The sequence below is a fragment of the Mustelus asterias genome, chromosome 2 (genome assembly GCF_964213995.1).
Source record: "Mustelus asterias chromosome 2, sMusAst1.hap1.1, whole genome shotgun sequence".
Classification (NCBI taxonomy): Eukaryota; Metazoa; Chordata; class Chondrichthyes; order Carcharhiniformes; family Triakidae; genus Mustelus; species Mustelus asterias.
Genome location: NC_135802.1, coordinates 45,954,546 through 45,977,612, shown reverse-complemented (window position 1 = coordinate 45,977,612; position 23,067 = coordinate 45,954,546). Strand labels below are relative to the sequence as shown.

At 41.9% G+C, this 23,067-nt stretch overlaps 2 protein-coding genes across 3 annotated transcripts in view; both read right to left on the bottom strand.

The window, feature by feature from the left end:
* The window catches only part of nebl (nebulette), a 261,752-nt gene that overhangs the window by 69,962 nt on the left and 168,723 nt on the right, over window positions 1-23,067 (bottom strand). The window lies entirely within an intron of this gene.
* LOC144507399 (uncharacterized) overlaps window positions 1-23,067 on the bottom strand; it is a 65,586-nt gene that overhangs the window by 34,913 nt on the left and 7,606 nt on the right. Inside the window, exons 5-8 of the mRNA XM_078234593.1 lie at window positions 14,829-14,900; window positions 14,347-14,451; window positions 13,561-13,671; window positions 7,019-7,129 (exon numbers count right to left, since the gene is read on the bottom strand). Coding sequence (XP_078090719.1) covers window positions 7,019-7,129; window positions 13,561-13,671; window positions 14,347-14,451; window positions 14,829-14,900 — 399 coding nt within the window. The remainder of the gene's footprint in view (window positions 1-7,018; window positions 7,130-13,560; window positions 13,672-14,346; window positions 14,452-14,828; window positions 14,901-23,067) is intronic.

Below are 23,067 nucleotides of genomic sequence, written 5' to 3'. Positions count from 1 at the left end.
CAGGCAAGAGCATGTCAGGTGCCAGGTCTAATGGGGCCTTGCACAGACAGCTCCCTGAGGGCTGTGAGGAGGTACCCTGAGGGAGCTGTCCACAAAAGAACTGAATACTTTGCATTTGTAAGATGCCATGGCCTCTGCACCTATTGGGCACACCAGGAGGGAGAACAATGTCAGTGGGCATCCTGCGCCCTGCTTCTTGGACAAATACTTACATATTCTAGTAGAGGCAGAGAGTGCCAGGCATGACACGATGCTACCAAACCAGACAAATAGGGTGTGGACAAAGATGGCCACTCAGATGAACAGGCATAATGTGATGTGGTGCACATGGATCCCATGCCGCAAAGGTTTAATTATCTTCTTCACTCCACAAGGGTGTGTCCTAAGTTGGCATGGAACTGTGTAAAGATGTTTTGAAAGGTGGCCATTTTTCACGGCGCTCAGGGGTGTAAGATTCAGAGTGCTAATTGGTGGGGGAGGCTGATATAATGTTTCAAGTAGAAGGTGGACTAATGAACGCACTTTTGTCCATACAGGAGAAGAGAACCGTCATGCTGTGGTACGCACACAAATGGGTGAGGGGATGGCCAACCTAAAGGAGTCATGACAGAAATAACAAATGTAGTACCATGCCATACCTGTATGTCGTGGAACAATATCCTTTCTAACAATATTAAGCGATTACATTCAGTAAATTCATATTGCTCTGCATATGTTTGATCAATTACCCTTGGAGCTCTGAGGAAACAATTTTAAAAATCCATGGAAAACAAGTAAAAAGTACAAGTCACTGCTCTTGCAGTTTGTCACTTATGAAGATATACTGTATCTGACCGAAGCCCAATAGGATCTTGAGTTCCTATCTAAATCTTCTATGACTTTCCATTCATTAATAATCAAGGATCTAAAAAACCTGTGGCAAGTTATGTTCCCACCTCCTTGTTTCTGCTTTCCCCCTGGCATCATAAAAACCAGCTGAAAGTTCATTTACTTAACAAAAGCTCAAATTGGGCAAACAACTCAGGAAATACAAAGACCTTGTGTTGCTCTGTTAACAGTGATAACAGTTTAATGAATGCATTTGTTGCCTTAAACAACACTTTGTTAGGATGGTTTATGGGGGTCTATGGCCAGTGCAGAGAGAGAAAATGTGGCACTGCTGCATTATTTCAAAAGTAATTAATTCGCAGTAAGGTGCTTTGGGACATGCCTAGGAAATAAAAAAACACTCTAAACTTGCTCTCGCATCTCTTCTTGCATTCATCTCTATCCACCCCGGACCAAGTAATTACTTACAACTGTATATGAGGTGAAAATTATCATCACCATATGATGAACCTATCCAATTCAAGTATGAAATTATTATCGGATGAGTTTCCCTGCAGGTATTGGGAGCTCCTCGTTGAGGCACTTCCACATTCTGTGTTTGTGTGTTTTTGTAGCAGCCTGCTGGTCTAATTTTACAGGAGGTATGCCACCATTACTTCCCAATTATGGACAGTAGACAGCACTTAGATACAGGAGGACCAAATGGAGGGGCCAACAGGAGGGCCAGCTAGCAGTCCCACTGGGAAAGGAGAGCACTGCTTAGGAAGACTGAAAGACGGTGTCACAGGATGGAAAAGTTCTTCTAAATGTCGAAGCATCATCCTTTGAATGCCCAAACTGATCCAGTGATCCCGGGGATCAGTGTACAAGGGCAACAGCTGTAACTGCCTACAGATGTGCAGATTACAATCTTTGTTTATTGGTGCATGAATCTGCAAGATCACATGATTGTGCTCCCATTACCCACTCAAGAGCCACTTTCATTCCCTTACTGAGCTCCTGAGACACTGGGAGGCCCCTGTATGACTGTGAAATGTCAGAACAGATGCTAATGGAGTTTTCAATTAGGTAACTTGACTACTGCCGCTGGAAACCCAAGAACAGAGGCGGGAACACATTGGGAAGTCAACCCACCAAAATCAGCCTAGATTATATATTCATAATTCATAGGTAATTTTGCCACCTTTATTTCCTTCTCAATTATGCATGTGCACATTTGTCTCTTGTAAAGGAAGTAATGCAAAACATATTAATAAGTAGCTCTAGTAAAAATAGAAAAGCCAGGTGCAAGTATCTGTTTGGTTCACTCTCATCAGAACCTGAGAAATGGGAGTAAGGATAGGTAATCTGGACCTTCGAGCCATTCAATAAGATCATGCAGGGATGATATACCTGCAGGGAAGCTCATCCCATCGTGATTGCATACTTGAATTGGATAGGTCCCACACTATCCCACACCCATTAATTCCTTTAATATCCAAATATTTACTGACCTCTTCTTGAATATACTCAATGACTGAGCAACCACAGCTGTCTGGGGTAGAAAATTCCAAAGGTCAGAGAAGAAACTTCCCCTCATCTCAGTTGTAAATGGCTGACCCCTTATGCTGAAACAATGACTCCATGTTCTAGAACTTTTTCAGCATCCACTGTCAAGAAAATTAAGAATTCTATGGATTGAGTTTTCCTAGCCCAACTTCAATGGGCGGAAAGGTGGAAAGGCTGGCAATATGCCAGGGAAGTGAATAGGGAGGAGAGCTCAATGTATTCCCATCGTTGTGCCGTATTGTCAGTAGCAGGAACCTTGGCGGTGCAGATTTGATTTGATTTATTATTGTCACATGTATTGGGATAGAGCGGAAAGTATTGTTTCTTGTGCACTATACAGACAAAACAAACTGTTCATAGAGTACATAGAAGAGAGGAAAAAGAGAGAGTGCAGAATATAGTGTTACATTTATAGATAGCGTATAGAGAAAGATCAGCTTAATATATGGCAGGCCCATTCAAAAGTCTGATGGCAGCAGGGGCCAGAGTTGGTTGGTATGTATTCTCAGATTTTTGTATCTTTTTCCCAATGGAAGAAGTTGGAAGAGAGAATGTCCGGGGTGCATAGGGTCCTCGATTATGCTGGCTGCTTTTCCAAGGCAGCAGGAAGTGTAGACAGAGTCAAAGGATGGGAGGCTGATTTATGTGATGGACTGGGTTTCATTCACAACCCTTTGTACTTTCTTGTGGTCTTGGTCAGAGCAGGAGCCGTACCAAGGTGTGATACATCCGGCAAAGATGCTTTCTGTGATGCATCTGTAAAAATTGGAGGGAGTCATAGTGGAAATGCCGAATTTCCTTAGCCCTGCCGACGGAGCAAATAATTGAAGGAATCAATAGCCAATTACCCCCCTACTGCCTGCCCTCATCGGCAGTTTGGCTGCTCAAGAGGGCCCACTGTCAGCTAAACTCTACAGGCCTCTGAACAAGTTCTGTAGTAGGGTGGGTGCTATTTAACACAAAGGAATACTGAAAGAAGAGGTCCCGATTCTGGAGGTTGATCCTTGCTGGAAGCAGCTGAGGGAAAGTATTGTTTGTAAGAAGATTCTAAAGCGTGTCGTTTGAGAGTGGAGTTTAGAATTTGGGGGGAAGTTGAGGAGAAATCTGGAGAAGTCCAATTGGGTGACATCTACCACTAAGGGGTGTCTGACCATAGTGGGCCAGTTGGATTACAAGGACAGAGTTCATTGAAAGTGGCCTCAGAGGTAGACAGGGCAGTGAATAAGGAACTTGGCACGCTTGTTTCACCAGTCAGATAATTGAGTGCAGGAGTTGGGATGTTACGTTACAACTGTACAATACATTGGTAAGGCCACATTTGGAGTACTGTGTACAATTCTGGTCAAAGAACAAAGAAAAGTACAGCACAGGAATAGGCCCTTCAACCCTCCAAGCCTGTGCCGATCATAATGCCCCAACTAAAAAATAGACCTTCTGCCCTTACTTGGTCTGTATCCCTCTATTTCCTCCCTATTCATGTACACATCCACATGCCTCTTGAATGTTGCTAATATGCCTGCTTCCAACACATCCTCTGGCAGCGCATTCCAGGCACCCACCACTCGACATGAAAAACTTCCCCCACACATCTCACTTAAACTTTCCCCCTCTCACCTTGAACCTGTACCCCCTTGTAATTGACACTTCTACCCTTGGAAATAGCCTCTGACTATCCACCCTGTTTATGCCTTGTTGACCTCTATCAGGTCTCCCCTCAGCCTCCATCTTTCCAGTGAAAACAATCCTAGTTTATTCAACCTCTCCTCATAGCCAAGACCCTTGAGACCAGGCAACATCCTGGTGAGTGTTCTTTGCACTCTCTCCAAAGCTTCCACTTCCTTCTGATAACGTGGTGGCCAGAACGGCACGCAATATTCCAAGTGCGGCCTAACCAAGGTTTTATATTGCGGCAACATGATTTCCTAACTCCTGTATTCACTGCCCCAGCTGATGAAGGCAAGCATGCCATGTGCCTTTTGAATCACTTTGGCCACCTGTGTTGCCACTTTTAGGGAACTATGGACCTGCATACCCAGATCCCTCTGTATGTTAATGTTCCTAAGGGTTCTGCCATTTACAGTATAATTCACACCTAAATTTGATCCTCCAAAATGCATCATCTCGCATTTGTTCAGATTAAACTCCACCTGCCATTTCTGTGCCCAAGTCTCCAATCTATATCCTGTTGAATCCTTTGACAATCCTCGGCGTGTCAGCAATTCCGCCAATCTTCATGTCATCTGCAAACTTACTAATCAGACCACCCACATTTTTCTCCAGATCATTTGTATATACTACAAAACAACAGAGGTCCCAGCAGTGATCCCTGTGGAACACCACTAGGTATAGATCTCCATTCTGAAAAACACCCTTCCACTGCTACGCTCTGTCTTCCATAACGAAGGAAGAAGTTTAACAACGCCAGGTTAAAGTCCAACAGGTTTATTTGGTAGCACAAGCCACACAAGCTTTCGGAGCCCCAAGGCCCTTCTTCAGGTGAGTGGCGCCACTCACCTGAAGAAGGGGCTTGGGGCTCCGAAAGCTTGTGTAACTTTTGCTACCAAATAAACCTGTTGGACTTTAACTTGGTGTTGTTGGACTTCAACCTGGTGTTGTTAAACTCCTTACTGTGTTTACCCCAGTCCAACGCCGACATCTCCACATCATGACTTCTATAGCCAAGCCAGTTCTGTATTCATCTAGCCAGCCCACCCCGAATCCCATGTGATTTTAGTTTTTGTACCTGTCTGCCATGTGGGACCATGTCAAACGCCTTACTAAAGTCCATATAAACAACAACCCACAGCCCTTCCCTCATCAATTTTTTGTCATCTCTTCAAAAAACTCAATCAAGTTGGTGAGACATGACCTTCCCCGTACAAAACCATGCTGCTTGTCACTAACTAGTCAATTTTCCTCCAAATGTGCATTTATCCTGTCTCTCAGTACCTTCTCCAAAAGCTTCCCCACCACTGACGTCAGGCTCACCGGCCTATAATTTGCTGGATTATCTCCGCTTCCTTTCTTAAACAAGGGATCAGCATTGACTATTCTCCAGTCCTCTGGAACCTTGCTTGTGGTCAAAGAGGATGTGAAGATAGCTGTTAGGGCCCCAGCAATTTCTCCCCTGGCCTCCTTAGTAACCTAGGATAGATCCTATCCCACTCCGGGGACTTGTCTACCTTAATACAATTTAGGATACTCAACACTTCTTCCTTTTATATATTGATTTCTCAAGAGTGTTCACACACCTTTCCCTGACCTCAACATCTGTCATATCCTTCTCCTTGGTGAATACGGATACAAAGCACTCATTAAGGATTTCACCCACTTCCTGTGGTTCCACTCATAACTTCCCTCCATTGCCCTCGAGTGGTCACCCTGCTATAGGAAGGATGTTATTAAACTGGAAAGGGTGCAAAAAAGATTAACAAGGATGTTACCCAGACTGGAAGGTCTGAATTAGAAAGAGAGGCTGGATAGGCTAGGATTTTGTTCCCTGCAGCGTAGAAGGACGAGGGGTGACCTTATATAGAGATTTATAAAATCATGAGGGACATAGATAAGGTGAATAGCTGAAGCCTTTTACCCAGGGTAGGGGAGTCCAAAACTAGAGGACACAGGTTTATGGTGAAAGGGGAAAGATGTAAAAGGGATCGGAGGGGCAGCTTTTTCACACAAAAGATGGTGCATATATGGAATGGACTGCCAGAGGAGTGGTAGAGGCGGGTACAATTACAACATTTAAAAGACATTTGGACAGCTACATAGATAGGAAAAGTTTAGAGGGATGTGAGCCAAACGTAGGCAAATGCGACGAGTTCAGTTGAGAAAACTTGGACGAGTTGGGCCAAAGGGCCTGTTTCCGTGTTATATATCTCGACCGACTCAAGAACAGTTTCTTCCCTGCTCTCATCAGACTTTTGAATGGACCTACCTCATATTAAGTTGATCTTTCTCTACAGCCGAGCCAAGACTGTTAACACGACATTCTCGACCCTCTCCCTTCCTTCTCTCTGAACGGTATGCTTTGTCTGTATAGCACGCAAGAAGCAATACTTTTCACTGCATGCTAATACATGAGATATTAATAAATCAAATCTATGACTTTACGACTGTGTATTTGCAGGGAACATTATAGCACAAGATATATTTTGTACCCTTTGTTATCCTTAAAGTCTTCGTACACTTGTGAAGATAAGTGGGAGTGAAGGAATATTGCATTATAGTCAAACTTTACGTGTAATTTTTTTTTCTGTTGTTAAAAGCTAATTGGCAGTCCTGTGACTGTTCATCCATGTTTTTTAACAATAACTAAAAATTATGGTCTTTTTAGCCAGGGTTTTATCCTGGGATCTTCCCTTCCAGTACTAACATCAACTGGGATCATAACAGAACTAATCAAAGACTTTTTCTACAACCAACAGATTCATTTGCACATTCAAGGCTATTTGGAGGAATTTACTATGCATAATTTCTCCATCATGCTCCGAACTTAGCAACATCGGAGATATACAGTAAGATAAAAATCTGTTATTTTCATATGGATAAAACTGGAACTTAACTTGTTTTTCAAAGGCCAGTTCCTCTGCCAAAAGAATACCTGACCACATGTATGAACAAAATGCAGACACTCACTTACATCACTTTGATGTTTATTGACTTCCATCGCATATTTAACATCCGGCAGTTCTTTCATGATGGAATAATTTGACTTTCCTTTCTCTGCATCGTATTTTTGCTTATATTGTCTCTAATAAGAAAAATAGGCACCTCAATAGAGTGCAGACAGGGATAAAATGCAGCAATAATGTTTACATTTTTAAAAATCCTCTTTTTTTTCCCCCCATTTTGAATTGAATGCAGTTTAAATCACATTCAGAATGTAGCAGAATTGCAAAGATTTTTTTTTACAATTGAGCAAAATAATGAACAAAATTGGGACGCAAAATTATACAATTATACTGCAACTTAAAATGGGTGCAATTCTGGATAACCTCCAAAAGCTTGTACAGGATTTGATATGTGCAATTAAACTGCACCAGTTCCTCTTCATGCAGGAGGCACACAAAGTTTGTGCTGCCTGTGGATTTACATGATAACTGCCAGTGCTAAATGCACTGCTGAGTGGCTGCAGGGGACAAAGTTCATGCAAGATTATCACCATTTCAAGCAAGTCTGCAATGCATAAAGTGACCTTGTACCTCTTGAAGAGTGCCAGGAAGCCCTCCAGGCAAACTCTGGAGACAATAAGACAGATAGCCATTATGGTCAATGCAATGTAGGACAAAGTGGAGCATAACTGGTGGCAGAAGGAATTTGCAAGTGGGGGGAGACACATTAAGTCATGTCCTTAGCTCTATGCTGCTCGCCATCAAAGTAGTGGTGGCAGGGCTCAAATCAAAGATCAGGGTATCCATGTACCGAATTCTTGGTGGCACAGTGGTTAGCACTGCAGCCTCATAGTGCCAGGAATCCAGGTTCGATTCCCGGCTTGGGTCACTGTTTGTGCGGATCTGCATGTTCTCCCCATATCTGCGTGAATTTCCTTCAGGTGCTCCAGTTTCCTCACACATTCCAAAAGACGTGCTGCTTGGATGCATTGGCCATGCTAAATTCTCCCTCAACGTACCCAAACAGGTGCCGGAGTGTGGCGACTAGGGAATTTTCACAGAACTTCATTGCAGTGTTAATATAAGCCTACTTGTGACATTAATAAATAAGTTTTAAACTTTTTCTCACACCTCAATCTCTTCCATTTAAAAGCTGCAATTGGTAAGCATGTAGCTTTCGTTTCCCATTCCCTGCCCCACAGTATTGTCCCCAAGCCTTTCACCTTCAGATCCCCAAGAACAGTCACCTGGCCAGTGATGAAAAATCAAGAGATGGAAGAGCAGGAGGGCAATGACGAAGAACAGAACCTCATGCTCTTAATCAGCAGCTCAAATAATGATACTGCACATTTTAGGGAGAAACCTAAGGCAGAAGGCAACAGGCACAAGTGACCAGCAACCGTGGCATAGGACAAGAGTAGCTACAGAGTAGCTCACTGAAGGGCAAGGTTGCACATGAGTTTGCTGCAAAGGACTTGGGTGAGGACTTGAATGAGATGAGCTACAGAAGAACTCTGAAATACTTGGCACGTTGCCTGAAATTCTGCAGTTGCTGTAAAGGAATAGAGGAGTCTGGCACCAACTTGGCACAGATCTTTGTACAGAACTTGGAACCCACCCTTTCCAGTGTGTAGGTGGTGGCCAACTCCATCAGCACACTTGTGCACCAAAACATAGTGCAGCATCTGTATGATATCTGACTGTATGATTATACGTTATACTGGAGGTGAAGCCAAAGACAGATTTCCAACTTTGCATTGCGAATAAAGGTTTTTACTATTTTATCTGATGACTGGTGTTCAATTGCAGCACAAACAAAAGCTTGCAATGTCTGGCTTCTTCAGTTGGAGCTCACTAAATGTTTCATATTCAGTTTGCCGCCAGGCAGACTCAGACTGCTGAAATCATATCTGCATTTCAGGCTGCAAGTGGTAGAAGATTTAATCTGCACCTCCATGTATGATGCATGTCCCCCATTCTCTTGGTCCAATTTTCATTCCCTTTCTTTATTTCTATTGCTGTGCTGGCTTTGCATGGATTTCACCATTCTACCTGTCCCTGAACTCTCGGTTTCAAATCTTATGATCCTCCAATCTGATTGTTTAAGACAATCCATAGTTGCTTGCCCTGTTCACTCAAGGTTTTATCTTGCACTTCCAATAACTTGGAATATTTCCACAGTTGAAATGTTGTGTGTAACCTGATCACCACACGGTTGGAAGGATGTGATTGCATTGGAGAGGTCTGGCTTACATGTGACTCCAGAGCCACAGCAATGTGGTTAACTCTCAACAGCCCTCTGTACAAGGGCAACTAGGGATGGACAATAAATATTGGCCAACCAGCAATGCCCATGTCCCACGAATGAATAAAAGAGATGGTTCACCAGGATGTTGCCAGAGAAGGAAAGTTTCAGCTATGAGGAGAGATGGGATGGGCTGGGCTTATTTTCCCTGCAGCAGAGGTGGCTGAGGTGGGATCTGATACAGGTATACAAAATTATGACAGGCAGAGACAGGGCAGATCATAAGAATCTCTTCCCCATGGCAGAGGTGCTGAAGGCCAGAGGGAATAAGTTTAAAGTGAGTAAGTAGTTTAGAGGGGATTTGAGGAAACATGTTTTCACCTTGAGAGTGATGGAAACATGGAACGCGCTGCCTGAGAGGATGGTGGAGGCAGGTATTTTTGCAATGTTTAATAAGCATTTGGACGAACACTTAAATTGCCACGGCATAGTAGGTTATGGACCAACTACTGGTAAATGGGATTAGTGTGGATTGGTATTTGATGGCAAGCATAGACATGGTGGGCCGAAGGAACTGTTTCTGTGCTGTACGACTATGATCCTAACTTGCAGAGCAAATTATCATGGACATTAAAAGGGCAAAGATAAGATCAACAATGGACCACTTTAACAGCATCTAATCAAAATAAACTCATTCAGCACATTGTTACAATCCCCGCAGAGACTAATAACATATAAAACGATATTTGAATTTCCAGTAAATAAAGAGAACAAAGAAAAATACAGCACAGGAACAGGCCCTTCGGCCCTCCAAGCCTGTGCCAATCATGATGCCCTAACTAAACAAAAAAAAACCCTCTGCGCTTACTCGATCCGTATATCAATTCCTTCCCTATTCATGTACCTACCCAGATGCCTCTTAAAAATGTTGCTAATGTGTCTGTTTCCACCACCTCCTCTGGCAGCACATTCCAGGCACCCAAATGACTGGCAGATCTCTCAGATTTCAAGTTTTAAGGCTTTTACTGTAACACAGTAGGCACGGCATGGTGGCACAGTGGTTAGCACTGCTGCCTGACAGCGCCAGGGACCCGGGTTCGATTCCCGGCTTGGGTCACTGTCTGTGCGAAGTTTGCACATTCTCCCCATGTCTGCGTGGGTTTCCTCCGGGTGCTCCGGTTTCCTCCCACAGTCCAAAGATGTGCGGGTGAGGTGGATTGGCCATGCTAAATTGCCCTTCGTGTCAGGGGGACTAGCTAGGGTAAATGCCTGGTTGGGATTGTGGTCGGTGCAGACTCAATGGGCCGGATGGCCTCCTTCTGCACTGTAGAGATTCTATGATAAACAAACTACAAGCAACATTGTACAAATACTATTCAGTAGGCAACTTGCACTCTCTGCTTGGAAAAAAAACCCACCATTTAACTTTAAAAATAACCAGAAGTTCACCTCCATGGTTATACTTTATTCTGCTCCTGAAGTGGACATTTCATTCTCCAGGAACCAGTCCAAAGCTACTCTCAGCTCCCAATGACTTGCTTCCTTTCCCCTTCCCAATATCTTGCTTCTTTTTCCAACCGGATAATTTCTAACCCCTGAATTAATTTTCAAGGTAAGGGTTAACATGGAGATTCCTCCCTCTCGCCAAAGCTAGATGATTCTTCTAGCACTGTTTAAATTCTCATAAATCAGATCCAATTGAATCCAAGATTAATCGCCCACCTACATTCTGTATATGTAGAATAGAGACTAGCTGCCTCTAACTCTCTGCTGTCTCTTTGTCTCAGATTCCTTCAGTCTGACCTCGCTCTGATTCGGTGATATCTTAGGAAAACTTGATCTTATAATGGTTCCCACTGGATTCATTTTCCTTCAGGCCAATCGCGGCGAGGCATGCAAATCAAGAGCGGAAGCGTGTTTTTTCCAGCAATGGGAGTCCAGGACTCATGGAGTTTGGAAGCATTTTTGTCTCTGTCTTGTATATGGTTGTTTTCCCCCCAAATATATCCCTATTTGCTTGTCTGCCTTGTTGGCCATCAGTTCCTTGCAGCTATTGCAATTCCCCTCTCAAAACCCATCACATGGGCCTTGTATCCAGGTAGAATAGCCAATCAGCTATCCTCTACAGCCCCAACTCCACTCTATCTTGGAATTAAAATAACGGTTGGGATTTTCCATGCAACCCATCACGTGTTTTGCGGCAGCAGAGGCAGCCCGCCATTGGCTGGTGGGGTGGGATCTTCTGGTCTTGTTGTTATCAATCACTCCCTTTGAATGCACCCTGCACCACCGTGAAACCCATGGTGGGGTGCGCCATCAGGAGATGGAAAGATCCCACTGGCATGAACAATACCAAGCAAAGTTTAAAATGGGACTCTTCTCCGAATAGTTAATTTATAGTACCACTCTTAGTTTTTTCTTGGCTGCTGAAATAATGTGACATTACAAAACTACTGTTATGCAACTGTTTCTGCAGGCTACTGACCTCAAACTTCCAGAGAAGTCCATCAATAGTAAACTATGTTTATCTTGGATCTGCTAACCCACTTTGCTGTGCCATCATTCACTACTGCTGCTCAAAGTGATCTTGCTATCTACCACCTGTACCAATCTTTGAGCCAGCACTCCCTTGTATTTTCCAGTTATTCCTGGGTAGCTTAGAGGTAGTGAGCTCCTCAAATCATTGTACATAATGCAAATTTATTAGTGTTTAGCAGATTGTGGCACCATATCATCTTTAAAGTTACTGCAATATAGTCACTGAAGGATGTTCAATTGTCTCGTTATTATTTACAAAATGCCTCTATCAGAGTGATGGGGCCAATTTATTATACTGTTCATTATTAATTTCCTCACTTCAGCATGGTGAATAGTAATAGGAAGAAACAACTTAAATCTTCAATTTGGTTCCGCCACTCGAAGAGATCATGTCTAAACTGTGACCTAACTCCAAAATACCCACCGTTGCCCCATATCCCTTAATCTTTGGTTAATAAAAAAATCAATTAATCTTACTTAAAAAATACTAATTGATCTAGCACCAATGACCAATTTGCGAACATGAGTTTCAAACTTCTAACACTGAGTAGAAGCGTTTCCTGATTTCACTCCTGAAAAGGACTAGCTCTATTATTTAGGCAATGCCCCCTAATCCGAGACTTTCCAATCAGCTAAATTAGTTTTTGCCCAATCTATCCTATCTTTCCCCTTAATATCTTGAAAACTTTGATCAAATCATCCTTCAATTTACAAATGCCAGGGGGCCACAAGCCTAGTTTGCATAATCATGCCTCATAACTTAAACCCATGGAGGCCAGATGTTATCTCTTAAAGCAGTCCCTTAAAGGCAATTTTATCCTTCCTACATTTGATGCCCAAACCTGAATGCAGTCCTACAGGTATTGTATAGCCAGGGCTTTGTAGACTATAGTGTGACTCCTACTCCTGTGTATTCTAATCCCCTAGTTATAAAGGCTTTTTTAAAATTCATTCGTGGGACATGGGCATCGCTGGCTGGCCAGCATTTATTGCCCATCCTTAGTTGCCCTTGTTCAGAGGGCAGTTGAGAGCCAACCACATTTCTGTGGGTCTGGAGTCACGTGCAGGCCAGACCAGGTAAGGGCGACAGATTTCCTTCCCTAAAAGGACATTAGTGAACCAGATGGGTTTTTCCAATAATAAACAATAGTTTCATGGTCATTGGTGGATTCCTAATTCCAGATTTGTTTTTATTGAATTCAAGTTCCACCATCTGCCATAGCACGATTCAAACCCAGGTCCTGGAACATTAGCCGAGTTTCTGATTTAATTTTCCAGCAGTAATACCACTAGGCCATCGCTGCCCCATGATGATTTGATTTGGACCAAATGCGGGCAATTGGGACTAGCTTAGGGATTTTTTTAAAAAAGGGCGGCACAGACAGGTTGGGTCAAAGGGCCTGTTTCCAATCTGTAAACCTCTATGACCGTATGATTTGATTATCATTTGATTATTAAAATATGAACAGATACAGTAAATAATCTATGTACTATAATTGAACCTCCAAGTTTCTTTAGTGTTTCCAGCTTTATCATTTTTAGGTCTAAAGTGGATGACCTCTTATTTGCCTACGCTGAAGTCCATTTGCCACAATGTTTGATAGTGACTCAATCAATATCTCTGATTTTATGCTTGAATCTATTTTTGTCAACTTGTATATGTAGCTTTATATTTCATCATCTAAGTCATTACAAATTACAGCGAAGGATTGAGAACCCAACTCAGATCCTTACCAAACACCATTAGTCACATCAGGAAAGCTGGAATACTTGCCCACATCATCGTACCTCACTCTGAATCTGTGAAACTTCTTTAGCAAATACAGTATCTATGGTGGCTGGCATCTGTGCATACAAGCACTTAGAACTTTCCTTTTTCGCAAGTTCTTTGTACTTAGTCTGAAAATAAGAAACAGTCTGCTGTTACCTGAATGAAAGTACAGCCTAATACTTTAACTAGGCCTAGATTCGTGGAGATCAATAAGTCTTTAAAGAAAATTAAGTTTTGCAATCTTGTGTGAATAATCGTGTTTGATATTCTTCAAGATTGCTTAACATAGTGGAATTTTCACAAACATTTACAGCAAGAAACTTTTGGGTTCATTGATCAGGGTGGAAACACTTACATTTCATTAAAATAAGTGGTCCATTCGGTTACCAAATCCTTTTGCTTTGCCTGCTTTCCACCCACTTCTGAGTACGCTTATACATGATTACCCATTCCAAACCTTTGTGTGTGGAACATAATATGATAAAAGAATGCTTCTTTTATCTTTTCCAATTATGGGTAGGACACCACAAATTTGAAGAAATCTCCATTTTTAATGATTTGACAGCAGTTACTTTTCCAAAATCTGCCCCAAGACCAGTGAGAAATTTGAAGGGTTGAAAGGGAACAATGCTGTGTTTTTGGAAGTAGAGACAGAAGACCTGTCAACGACCTCCAAGACAGCCCATAAGGTTTATGTGTTTCTTTTAAATCGGGTGTAAATCAATTAAAGTACATACATGGTAGAAACTTCAGAACAAATAAATACCCTGCATCAATTAAGAATAAATTTCTGTGTGGTTTACCTCAGAAATAAGAACAGATGCATTTTTCATAGATTGCTGTTGAGGTGTGTCTGGCACAAAAGTATACTTTCCCTTTGACTTTATGTGTCCTTCTTTGTATTTAACCTAAAAAGAAGAAAATTGATGTCCGTAGCACAAACTGAAAACCACAAGGTCACTCACTCAATAACCTTTAAGCAAACGTACACCGCCATTTTAGCAGATGCACTGTCCATTTCTCCATGCAAGTCATTCCATTTGTTACGTTCCATTAGGAATAAAACTGCTGACAATTTTTTTTTTAAAAGAGAGAATTTAATACAAACTGCTCAAAGCATTCCAAATAATTTAACACCAAACAATTGACCACGTTGGTGATGACGCAACAAGCAAGGTGAGAACTCACTGTTTTCTTGCGGGTTTAAAAGACTAATATCACAACAAAATAAGAATGTTGACTCCGTGCATTTCATCAAGATGCTGTTTCTAAAAAAAATACTTACATCACTTATTTGATTGCTACATTTCTGGGCAAATTCAATACTCCAGTCTTTCACAATGGGTTTACTGAAGATCTGAGAAGGAAACGCCAATATTGCTGTAATATCTTTTCATGATAAGTTACTAAAATATAGCAGAACAACTATGAAGTTATTAACCTTTTCCTGGTCTTCTTCTCCATCCTCTTCTCTGGAATTAGGAACCCTCATTTTTTGTTTTGATATTGAATTAGAAACAGTCTCACAACAAATGTTTCAGTAGCTGCAACTGCTTTGCAGTAGTCTATTCTAATGTCCATTACGTAGAAGATAGTGTAAGAGCACATCCTAATTTAGTAAGCAAGCACTTGATAAGTTGATGGTCTTTATCTCAAGAATTCAACAGAAGTGAACACACAAACTTCGCAGATGGCCCAGTCACCAAATTCTCTTTAGAGCAAATAATTTTTTTTTTAAAGATAAACAGAACCTACCTAAACTCTGTCTGCAAGAGTTGAGAATATAATTTAATTTGGTGCTGAGAAAATCTGAATAGTTTAAATTCACTCCCAGCTGACCAAACACAAGTATTCTGCAGCCAGAAGGGCAATGAAGGAATTTCATTGCTTTGGAATGTGTATCGTTGGCCTATGCCATGTTATTATCTGTAGAATGTTGAATACCCTGTCCAAATTAAATGGTAGAAGTACATTCAGCTTGCATGCCAGCACTGAATATTTCATATTTAATAGAAATGAAAACGGTGTGCAACAAATTTTACTTTATTCAATTAACCACAAACAACAGGACCAAAGACCTTCAAATATGTTTCAGTTGGTAATGTTTTCACATCTGAGTCACAAAGTCCTGGGTTCAATTCCCATCCCACAGCTGGAGTATAAAATTTTGCACCGACATTCCAGTGTGGCATGAAGGAGTGCTACACGGTCAGAAGTGCTGTCTTTTAGATGGGAGGAGTGCCAATCTGCCTGCTAAGGTGGATGCAAAAGATCCCATGGCACTATTTGAAGGAGAGCAAGGGAGTTATCTCCAGGGTCTGACCATCTCTCAGTTAGCATTACAGGAATCAGATTATCTGGCCATTAACACTATGCTATTTATGGGAGCTTGCTGTGCACATATTGGCTGCCACGTTTTCTGAATTACAACAGGGACTCCACTTCAAAAAGTACTTCACTGGCTGTAATAGTTATACTAATGACCATGAATTAGGTCAGGATTTTCACAATGAGCACATTTTGAGAGTTCATCCCCAGAATTTTAGATCTGAAATTAGTGAGGACTAGGTGGCAAATGGAAATGGTTGATATTTGGGTATTACTGATAACTCCAGTAAACCTCCAGTAACAGAAGGCACTGGGCACCCATCACATGTTAGATGTTGCACATAAAGCAAAGTCTAACACTCACTACCATCTGAGTGAAACAATTGCCCTTCTGGACCTTGTTGTATCTCTCCCCTTAAACCTATGCCCTCTAGTTTTAGACTCCCCTACCTTTGATACCATCAGTGTACATGTAAAAATAGTGTTATTGGACAATGACATCAAGGGGCAACATGCCAATGAGAAATAGAAAAGGGACCTAGGACAGATTCTTAGGGAACACCAAAGGTGCAGCAGGTGAAAAGAAACCATTGTAACATATTCTTTGGCTAGGATTAGATAGGTAAGAATGGATTGCAAGGGCCATCCCACATACCTGGGCAACAGTGGAGGGACAATGATCAATGATGCCATAGACCACAGATGCTAAGGACGAGGAAGGATAGTCGCAGTCACATCAGAAGTCATTGAAGACTGAAATGGTGGCATAGGTACAATGGTAGGAGCACACACTCAAGTAGAAACATTCAAACATGGAATTCAAGGACAGGTGGATTCAGATTTGGGAGGAAACAACACAATCTAGGGCTTTGGAGGGGAAAGGGAGGTTGAAGATGGCATGGTAGTAGGTAGCAAGGATGGAGGCGTCAAGTGTTGATGTTTGGAGCAGAGGGATGCTGATGACAGATTTAAAGGAGAGAGAGACAAAATACATAAAGGGAGCAAACCATTACATTAATAATATTAGTTAACCTTGGGCCTGGGAAAGGAAGTCTAGCAACCAGTAATTTAGTGGGATTGGAGACAAGGGAGTGGGAGGTGGGTCTCATGGACAAGATGAGCTTGTGGGAGGCAATGTAGAAGATGGGAGAGAAACCAGATGGAGGTAGAAGCGCTGGGCTAGAGCAGGGGGAAACCGAGGAATTCAATGTCAGTAACTCTGAGGTGATACAATTTTGTTTTTTAAAAAAGTAATAATTATACTTGGAATGGCTGGATAACTGAAGAAAATAGAGATTTGAGTACAGGTTCATAAGATTTTGGAGGCAGCACCACAAATGGGTAAGACCAAAAAAAACAATCTTATGGAAAATAGAGTTTTATGAAAGTGTGAAAGTCGTGATCCAATGGAGAATTAACATAAAACATTCATAACTTTTGTGCTGTGTGCAGTTTTGAGCTTCATACTATAGGAAGGCTATCACAGAATCCCCACAGTGCAGAAAGAGGCCACCCGGCCCATCGAATCTGCACTGACCACAATCCCACCCAGGTCCACTCCCGCAATCCCACATATTTACCCTGTTAATCTCCTGACACTGAGGTTCAATTTAGCATGGCCAATCAACCTAGCCCGCACATCTTTGGACTGTGGGAGGAAACCCATGCAGACACGGGGAGTATGTGCAAACTCCACACAGACAGTGACCAGAAGCTGGAATTGAACCTGGGTCCCTGATGCTGTGAGGCAGCAGTGTTAACTACTTTGCAACCGTGCCCACCCTCAAAGCAATAGAGACTGCTCCCAGTGATTGGGGAGTTCAGAATGAGGGGACAAAAGATGACAAAATAAATGTAAGCGATTTAAGACAAGACAGCAGATGAAAGATGTTTTTTTTTTCCACAGCAGACTGTGAGGCTATTGAATGGCCCACTGGATTGTGGGATTAAATGAAGCATTAGGTTAACAATAAGGAATAGGTTAGACAGCTGAGTGAAGGAACAGGGAATAAAGGGATATCAAAACAGGATGGACAAGCGACTGACGGATTACTGTTGAGGTGAGGAATAAAAATCAGCATTAACCATTTGGGGTGAAGAATCTATTCCTGAAATATAATTTCTACCTGCATGTGCACTCTCTTTATATTCATTAGCATGCAGTTTCCACACTACTGTAGATTTGTAACATTCTTGGCAAATATACTAAGAAAATTGCATTATTCCACAAAATAAATCACTAATTGTAGAAATGAAGCAAAAGCCAAGGTCACCACATGAAAGTGCAATAGGTGCTGCCACAAGACGGTAAATATTACCTATAGAGAACACACGTTTGTAAAGAATTGCCTTCATTATAAATATACTTGGATAAAAACTGTGCAACTACATTCAGCTGCCAAGAAAATAACAAAAGGCTGATTAAAGTAGTATTTGCAGAAGCCTTTACTTGTTTACCAGGCAAAACGATGCCCGATTCTTCTGACTCATCGCCCTTCTCAACGCAAGTAAAAAAAAAACACTCATGAAGATAGTGCCACTTTAAATGAAACTGAGAAACATATGTAAAATATGCATATATTTAAAAAGACTGCAAATGCTGGATATCCAAAACAATACCAAAATGCCAGTCTGAGGTTTTGAATCGTGTGTTCACCAGAGCTCAAACGGGACAACAGACAGAGACTCCGATATGGGAGTTATTTTTCTTAAAAAAGGTGCGAGGGGAGCAGAGGATTGTATAGAAATGCACCATTTCTCTGCTGCACCATCCTGCTCCCCCCCAAGTCTCTCATATCGCCTCCTATGCCCAACCCACAATTAGCTTTCAATGTTAGCAAGTCAAAATACACAGCAAATGAAATCAAATTCTAGGCGCCAAAATATGATCAATGCTTTTTATTAAGATAGGTAGAAGGTATCTGTAGCTGACAGCAATTCAGTCACTGAATGCATGGAAAAAGTTATTAACTTGAACTGGTGGACGACTCTTAAATACCCTCTGAAATGGCTGAGCAAACCACTCAGTTCAAGGGCAATTAGGGATGGGCAAGAAATGTTGGCCCAGCTAGCTAGCAACGCATTCTATAAATAATTTAAAAAAATGCATTTGGATTCCAAAATGTACAACTGAAAAAAAACAATGTGTCTTGGTTACCTTACATAGTTTAGTTACAAACTAGCTGAAACTTCACCTTGCTGGCATATCTTTTAATGCAGCCATGGTAACTGTTAATATCCTGCTATTTTTAAAATCTTGGCATTCAGTTAGAAAGAGTTCATTCTTTTGTTATTGCTTCCTTCATGTACAATTCGGCTTCTGACCTCAAGCTCACACTATTCCTTGTGGCATAAAAATCCTACTGAATTATTTTTTTCAAGTACCGTTAGGCCAGTTACTGCACAACATATATTAACTCTTGATGAGTGAAATAAGATAAACAAGTTGTGTTCCATTGCCACAGCAGTTAATCATCTCATGAAGGAATCCAATTATATGAAGGCCATTTTAATCTGGCTGTTTGGAACTACTGTAATGTCCATTTCCATTTTCCTTTGTAGTTTGTTCAACTCAAAAATCATTATTGCTGCCTTGAAGGAACAGTCTATCCTAATTAAAATTGGGGGGCAGGCTGAAATGTCACATGCAAAAACAGCTGATGTGGATGTCTGACTAATCATAGCTCCAGCTATCACTGTGGGGCTACCTAGACTTTGAGCAAGTGACATTTTGTCTTTATTTAGCGTCAAATCCCTCAAGTTTATTTGTGCCACTTTTTGTTTAGAAAGTCAAGCGCTAAAAGTCAAGAAAACATTTTGAGGAAACATGATGATGATTCCGACACTCTCCAGACACTTGCCTTTCGCTTCACACAAAAACACCAGATCTACATGTTAGCTGCTTTTCCTATGAGTCAAAACCTGACCTTTAAGTTTATTTGTCACAAGTAGGCTTACATTCACACTGCAACAAAATTACTGTGAAAATCCCCTACTCGCTACACTCCAGCGCCTGTTTGGGTATACTGAGGGAGAAATTAGCATGGCCAATGCACCTAACCAGCACATCTTGTGGGAGGAAACTAGAGTACCCGGAGGAAACCCATGTAGACGCAGGGGGAATGTGCAGACTCTGTGTGGTGAACCATTGTTGGTTACCACCAAGAGTGCTGAGCCATGGTTGGCCAGCACTATGGGTTTGTAGATATGTTACTGTTGGGGTTAGGGTTGGGCTGTTCTACCTGTTAATATTGTCCTATGGTACACTCCAGTTGGCTCCGCTTTCCTGGAGATGTATAAAGGCCACTGCTCTGTCTGGTGACCCTTTAGTCTGGGATTGTATATTGTATATAGTGGCTCCGTTATTGTTGGTAATAAAAGCCTTTATTTCCCGGGTACAATCTAGCCTCCCGTGTGATTTATCACGCATCACTCTGCACAGACAGTGACCCAAGCTGGGAATCAAACCTGGATCCCTGGCACTGTACATCTCCACATCATGACTGTAAAGGCAGCAGTGATAACTACTGTGCCATTGTGCTGCCCATACAAAGTACATACATACATACATACAAAGCAATTTGAAGGTTCCATACTTAGAGTAAAGAATAAACCCCTTGTTCTGATAAGTTCGCGGATAAGTTTGTGCCTAATATTCTCTTTGAGATTAGAGAAATTATTGTCAACAAGACCTTGTAACTCAGACTATAAATCATAGAATCAATTGTATGTAAAATTAACGGGAGCAATGGTAAACAAAACAGATTTTAAAATGTTATTACAAAGTACAATTTTTGATCCCAAACACATTTCAGAAGAATCAATCAGGCTCATCATCATGCCATTTAACTTAGACCAGTATTGGTGATGAGGAATTTATGTGTGCAATTAATATTCACAAAGTGCTCCCACTAGCCCCCATTTTAGCGCAGTGAAGTAGAGAATCACTAAAAACCTAGATATGGGTAATGTTGCTTCTGTCCCTTCGTCTGTACTTCAATATTAGCATTTAAGTTGCTAACAGAGAGGTGATTCATTCCCCACTTCGAAGTGATATTACGTACAGAAAAACATATTCTAGATATTCATTCAGCCAGTCTGTTTCCAGGCAACTGTGAACAAATATGAACGGTCCCAATTGGATAACCACCAAAATTCCACAAAGAAATATAGAACTCGTTTTTTCTGGTTACAAGCAACAGATTTCTGATCTGTCACAGTAAGAGAAACTAAAATAGTGACTCTTTTCTCTCTAGTGAGCAGCAAAGAAGAAGCTTTGCCTGCAGATTTTTGAATCCATCGAGCACGTCACCCAGGGCAAGTATATATCAGAATGCACAGAAATATAAGAAAAAGAATTACAATGGTAGAAGGGAGAATGACAGGATGACCATGCAACTGAGTAAAAGCTTAGACAAAAGCAGGTCAGAGAGAGTGGAATTACTAAGAAATAACGAGATTAGAATAGAGCAGCAAGTGAGAAAGATCTTCTCATACCAGCAGGGGTCAGTCAAAGGAAATACTACGACCACAAAATTTGACTCCTACACACCCATATTCGGCACTATATGCCACTAGGGTTTCACAATGGCATGTGCACACTTCCAGCGAGAGTCATAGCGCTGTTTTAATGAGGGCATATGCACGCCTGAGGAGCATCTTCCAGAAATATGCAGGGTAGGCAAATGGTGAGTCAATTGACATGTAAATGGCATTGCCATTTTGGAACTAATGTTGTCTGTTATGGATGTACAGCTGAGCATACACTGAGCAGCAGGAAGAACCCACACCAACAACAACTTAAGGTGAAGTGCCAACTGATTCCTAATGCTCTTGCTGTAGTTGTAAGTTTGGTGGTTTCGAGTTGTTTAAAGCTGCTGAAGTTTACAAGAAGTGGATTTTGTGTTTATTTTATTCATTCCTGGGATGTCACTGGCTGGACCAGCATTTATTGCCCATCCCTGGAGGCATTTTGAGAGTCAACCACATTGCTGCAGATCTGGAGTCACACATAGGCCAGGCTGGGTAAGGACGGCAGATTTCCTTCCATAAAGGGCAGGACCCTTTAGGCCACAGGATATTTCCAGGGATCATCCAGAGGCCTGTCTGGGAAATCCCACTTAGCACCTCACAGCTCCACTAAGGCTGTTTGCTCATGTGGGTGATTACATTAATTTTTCTGTAGATTGAGCATCTCAGGTACAGACAGACAATTAGCAGATTTCCTTCAGGGACAGGGGGTTATTGATTGCACCCACATTGCCATAAGAGCCCCAAACGCAATGTACAGGTGGTTTGTGACCATAAGAAGTTCTTCCTTTATGTGTGCAAGGTCCCCTGCTGCCATGACTGCTTCATACGAAGGAATTCCCAACTCCTCAGTTATGTTAGTCACCAATGCAGATCCATGGTTGGCTTCTCGGGGACAAGGCTTGGCTAACGATCCCCTTTCAGACCCCACAAACTGAGGCATAGGCAGCCTTGTCGTCATCAGGAGCATTGACAAGCTGGCAATTAAAGATGTGCTTCAGGTGCCTCGACTGCTCAGGTGGAGCTCTGCAATATGGCCCAGCAAGAGAATTAAGCATAGCAACCATGTGTTGCATGCTGCATGCATAGCATTGCACAGCAGAGGAGCATACAACTCAATGACAACACTATGGGCAGAGCTCCAACCTCTAAGGAGGAGGAAAATGAATAAGAGGAAGCGCCAGTCCATTCTGAAGATCCCAAAATGGATGAGGATAGATTCTTGATTAAAAAGGGAATTAACGATTTTTTTTATTCACTCATGGGACATGGGTGTCGCTGGCTGACTAGCATTTATTGCCCATCCCCAGTTGTCCTTGAAGGACAGTTGAGAATCAGCCACATTGCTGTGGCTATAGAGTCACATGTAGGCCAGAACAGGCAAGGACGGCAGATTTTCTTCCCTAAAGGACAGTAGTGAACCAGATGGGTTTTTCTGACAATCGACAATGGTTTCATGGTCATCAGAAGATTCTTAATTCCAGATTTATTTTTTATTGAATTCAAATTCCACCAGTTGCCATGGCAGGATTCGAACCCGAGTCCCCCAGAACATTAGCTGAATTTCTGGATTAATAGTTAGCGATAATACCACTAGATCATCGCCTCCTAGGCAGGAATGTGGTTTTGAGAATACAATTAGCTCAGCCATGATCTTATTAAAATGG